The sequence below is a fragment of the Syzygium oleosum genome, unplaced genomic scaffold (genome assembly GCF_021117445.2).
Source record: "Syzygium oleosum isolate NSW1041296 unplaced genomic scaffold, Sole_v2.1 Sole_v2.19, whole genome shotgun sequence".
Lineage (NCBI taxonomy): Eukaryota > Viridiplantae > Streptophyta > Magnoliopsida > Myrtales > Myrtaceae > Syzygium > Syzygium oleosum.
Genome location: NW_026607503.1, coordinates 4,450,061 through 4,454,077, shown reverse-complemented (window position 1 = coordinate 4,454,077; position 4,017 = coordinate 4,450,061). Strand labels below are relative to the sequence as shown.

Below are 4,017 nucleotides of genomic sequence, written 5' to 3'. Positions count from 1 at the left end.
ACGAATTTCATGGTTTTTACACGATATACATATTGAAGCAGCTCAGAACACAGCTGCAAAAAAGCCTACAAGAACTGCCAAGCTCAGTGGCATTTGTTACCTAACATAAATCAATCAATAAACTACAAGGGCACTACAAGGGCAACTTCAGCCCAGGTACTCATGAAAGCCACCAACATGTATAGAAGCTTTGCTCCTAATAGTACTGGCAAAGTCAGAAGCTATTTCTATGTTAAAATTGAGTCTTACAGACGGTCGGTCCAAGCAACACTGTCCGGCGAAGAACATAAACTGCCCTGTGGTCCAATGAATACCAAGCCACATTCCTCACCGCTGAACCAACAAAATATCAGAACAAAGCAACGTAGGATGCGGAATCTTGTCCCGGACGGTTTGTCAGGACTATCTGCCTTAAGTTCCTTGTGCTTTGGTAAAGAGCGTTTCATGGTGCATACCGCCGCAAGAACTATGCCCCACCTTTCACAACTAGACAATCTTGATGCAAATGCGACGTGGCTGTAGGAACAGAAGAAGTGGGCACAGCTTCTTCGTTCTGATGCAAGTTATATGCCTCAGTATCTATCTCATGCAAGCCTGCCGCTTCTGAGATATGAGCCTTCACCTCTTGGAAACTCTCTTCCGATAGGGACACCTCCGCAAGGAGTCTCCATGCATAGTCCTCTGATGCATTTTCAAAGTCCTCACGTCTCTTCAGCACTATGTGTCCACTGATCTCCCAGACGGCGGGATTTACTTGAGTTTCCAAAAGTTCTTGGCTCACTTCTCCCTGAGCTTGCTTCTTTGCATAACACTGACCATTGACAGAAAGCACAATCAGATGCGTGATCATTAGACACTTATGATGAAGATAAACAACATTGTTCTTTGGTGACCACCAGACTTTACTGAGAATAACTACAGAGAGTATCGATTGTATCCTCATAGAGAATTAATAACATTTCCTTATACTCGGAATCCAAACTAACTCCTAAAACACAGCTTTCGACTCAAAATTCCCTTCTAGTGTGAGATTCGGTTCCTTACCAGTGTAACTTCATTGGTAAATCGAGAGATCATGGCAAAGAAAGTCAAAATAAATAAGAATTAGTACAGATGGAATGGAAGAGGCACCCATGAACAGCCAAAACTGCACAAATCCTACATCACGCTCAAAGACCTCTATATCAAACCAAGCAGAGCGCATCATAAGATGTGATGTCTTGGAAGACGAGCAATTGCACCTATGAAAAATCAGCCTCGTAAACAAAGATGAGACTCCAAGGACCATGACCAAATGGACCGTGTATGAATCAAACTTCCTACAACAATAGGATCATCTTGAAAGCGCTAGTACTCCAATTTAATTGCACAACGAAATGGCTCATTGACATTAAACTGTCAATCTGTCAGGAAGGAAGAAAATGAAAACTTACCTGTGGAAATAGAAACACTCTTTTGCCGCAATCAGAGATCAGTACATTGAAGGGGATGTTGTTGTGCTGAAGGCGTATGCAGGAATTAGCAACTGCATTTGACAGATCCCGTAAAGTATCTCCACCCTCAAACACAAGTGAACGGACTGGGAATTTCAGGAGTCGTGAAACAACTACATTTCTCTGCACACTCGCAGAAGTCATTACTCTCAGAGAAGGAACCTTTTCAACCGGGAACAGAGAATCCAAGTAATACGCCTGCAATAACAAGAAAAACAGGTAAGGAACACCTACCGGGTGGAATAAAAAGTCAGAATTTCCTTCTATAGAAAAGAAAATTAGATCAACCAGCCAGTCAAAATCATGGATTAAAGTGTGTTCAATTAAGGTTACCTGGAAGTGAAGGTGGTTAATGGTGGCGAATGCACCTAGACTGTTGTAACCCACTCTGAAGAAAGGATCTGCTGCCTCTCTAGCCAAAGACAGAGCCAGAAAGAAGCTTGTGTGGTCGATCCTCTGAGGCAAGCAGTCAAGAATACGGGGTACAAGGAGAACGTGCCCATACTCAATGGGGCTTACCTGAGGAAGTTTAACCACCTTATTCGTCAGCAATTAATGGACATCAATTAAGCCATGCATAATGTTTAGTGTTAAAGAAGCAATGAACTTACGTTGATTGCAACGACATTAAGAGAACTAGGCTTGAAAATGGCTGGTGCACTAGGGAAGAAGTGACTGTAGCAGTCTTCACTTTGTTCAAATATAAAAAGCACTTCCTCTTGGCCAACTTTGGTGAAATTGAACTTCTTCTCATTGAAATCCTGGAGAACTTGATCTACTCGGAACTCAGTCAGGCGTTTTTTGAGGTGACGCCCCTCGTTCAGCTGCGCAATGAAACCATAGTCGCCAGGAATAACTTTTGTCTTGCATGTAGTTACATCGTAGCGAAATAGACCTCGATTCATTCGATTCTCCCACTGTCCAAGTAAGAGATTACGCAGGAAAGATGTCTCAGGTGCTTGGGAAAAGATGGATTCTTCAGCGCAATCTTCTCCACCTACCTTGAATGTGTACAGAGGAAGGTCTGATGCTGCAATTAGCAATTACATAAGGTACAAGCCAATGCAACATTAGAGAAAGTAATGAACCCAACATCCACATCCTCTCTCTCTCTCTCACCACATATAATGCATCTGATATATACACACAAATGTCTTTAATTGAATATACTGCTGCTTTTCGATCCTCTAGGGTATGACGACAGCCATTATTTTTCTCTAATCTTTGATTATTGATTTCTATATTGTCCCTCCTCCAGGCAGTGGGGAGTGATTGAAAATCAAAAAAAGCCGCTGGCCATTGCTATATAAAATATGAACCACTCCAATAAAATAAGGATCAGAAAACCTCCATACGACTTGAAGCTTAATCAAGAGTTTAGCTTCCAGCATACGATATGAGGACAAAAGAAAAAGAAGACAGTCCACTTCAGTTTATCACAATTTCACAATTAGCTTTATACACCAGCAAACAAAAGCTCAAAACCTCATGGTCATAACTTCGCTGGGAAACAAAGATAGCCAAATAAAATGCGTAATTTCCGGTCCCAGTCTGCAAAGCCTAAGAGCTTACCTGGAAATCTTTTCTGGCAAGAAAACTATCTTCGCAGTAGAACAATCAGAACATCAAAGAAATACACCACCAAACATGTTACAAAATAAAAGAGGGTGAATTTATCAAAGCTAATGTACCCCATAACTCCATGGAAGACTCTTTGTGGCATAAAAGAAACATCCAAATCAATCTTCTAATATGCACACAAAACGATAAACGTTTGATAGCTGCAGATCATGAGAAAGGGAAATCATTCGAACGCAACAACAAATTAGTCACGTTCAAATATATGACTACACCGGAAACAATCAGAGACGATGTTCTCGTTATAGACCAAAAGAAAAAGAAAAAAGAAGCGTGTGATCACAGGGGAACGTACAAGGCAAACAGCACTTTCCCAGGCAATTGCGACCACATCCCTTGGCTTCTTCCCCTTCAACAGCAACAGCAGCATTATCCTTCTCGCCACCCTCCTCCTGATAATTCGACACCACCGTGGCGACCCTCTTGATAGTCAACATCTTCTTGTCGTCCTAACCAAGGCGTATCGACACACGCAAACGTGCGTGTGTTGCAGCACGACAGCTACCCGTGAAAACAAAGGGTGTCCCCCGGGATCCGCTGCCAGATCAGGGTCGGTTTCGCTCCGGTTTCTTGTCCCTGTCACGGTGAATTCGGAGAGTTCCTGTCGGAGTTCACGTCCGTCGTGGAAACGCCGCTTTTTGCCAAACAAGATACCCGGATTCCTCTAGATTCCTTCCGGTGATTCTGCTTCTCTTTCTCTCTCTCTTTCTTGAGGCGGCAATATAGGGAGGAGGGAGTCTGTATTTATAGGTTGGCGAAGCGAACTCTTCCAGACGTGGATTTCTGAAAGTCAAACGGAGATGTGACCCCTCCGATTCATTCGTATCCAACGGCTGCGAAGCGCTTTGACTTTTTTAAAGGAGATCGCGCCGCTCCATTCCTTGTT

At 42.9% G+C, this 4,017-nt stretch overlaps 1 protein-coding gene across 1 annotated transcript; it reads right to left on the bottom strand.

The window, feature by feature from the left end:
- LOC115663170 (GDP-L-galactose phosphorylase 1-like) lies at positions 1-3,568 on the bottom strand. The gene is made up of 5 exons (XM_030585201.2): positions 3,427-3,568; positions 2,105-2,523; positions 1,827-2,012; positions 1,434-1,691; positions 1-811 (listed from the first exon to the last, which is right to left on the bottom strand). Exons 1-5 carry the CDS (start codon positions 3,566-3,568, stop codon positions 467-469), a joined length of 1,350 nt encoding a protein of 449 aa, XP_030441061.1. The 3' UTR covers positions 1-466.
- Between the last annotated feature and the right edge of the window lie 449 nt (positions 3,569-4,017).

Coding starts and splice junctions, on each gene's coding strand:
- LOC115663170 (XM_030585201.2), bottom strand. CDS start 3,568: ATGTTGACTATCAAGAGGGTCGCCACGGTGGTGTCGAATTATCAGGAG. Junction 2,524..3,426: donor GGGAAAGTGCTGTTTGCCTT/GTACGTTCCCCT, acceptor TGCTAATTGCAG/CATCAGACCTTCCTCTGTAC. Junction 812..1,433: donor GAGTGTTTCTATTTCCACAG/GTAAGTTTTCAT, acceptor GTCAATGGTCAG/TGTTATGCAAAGAAGCAAGC.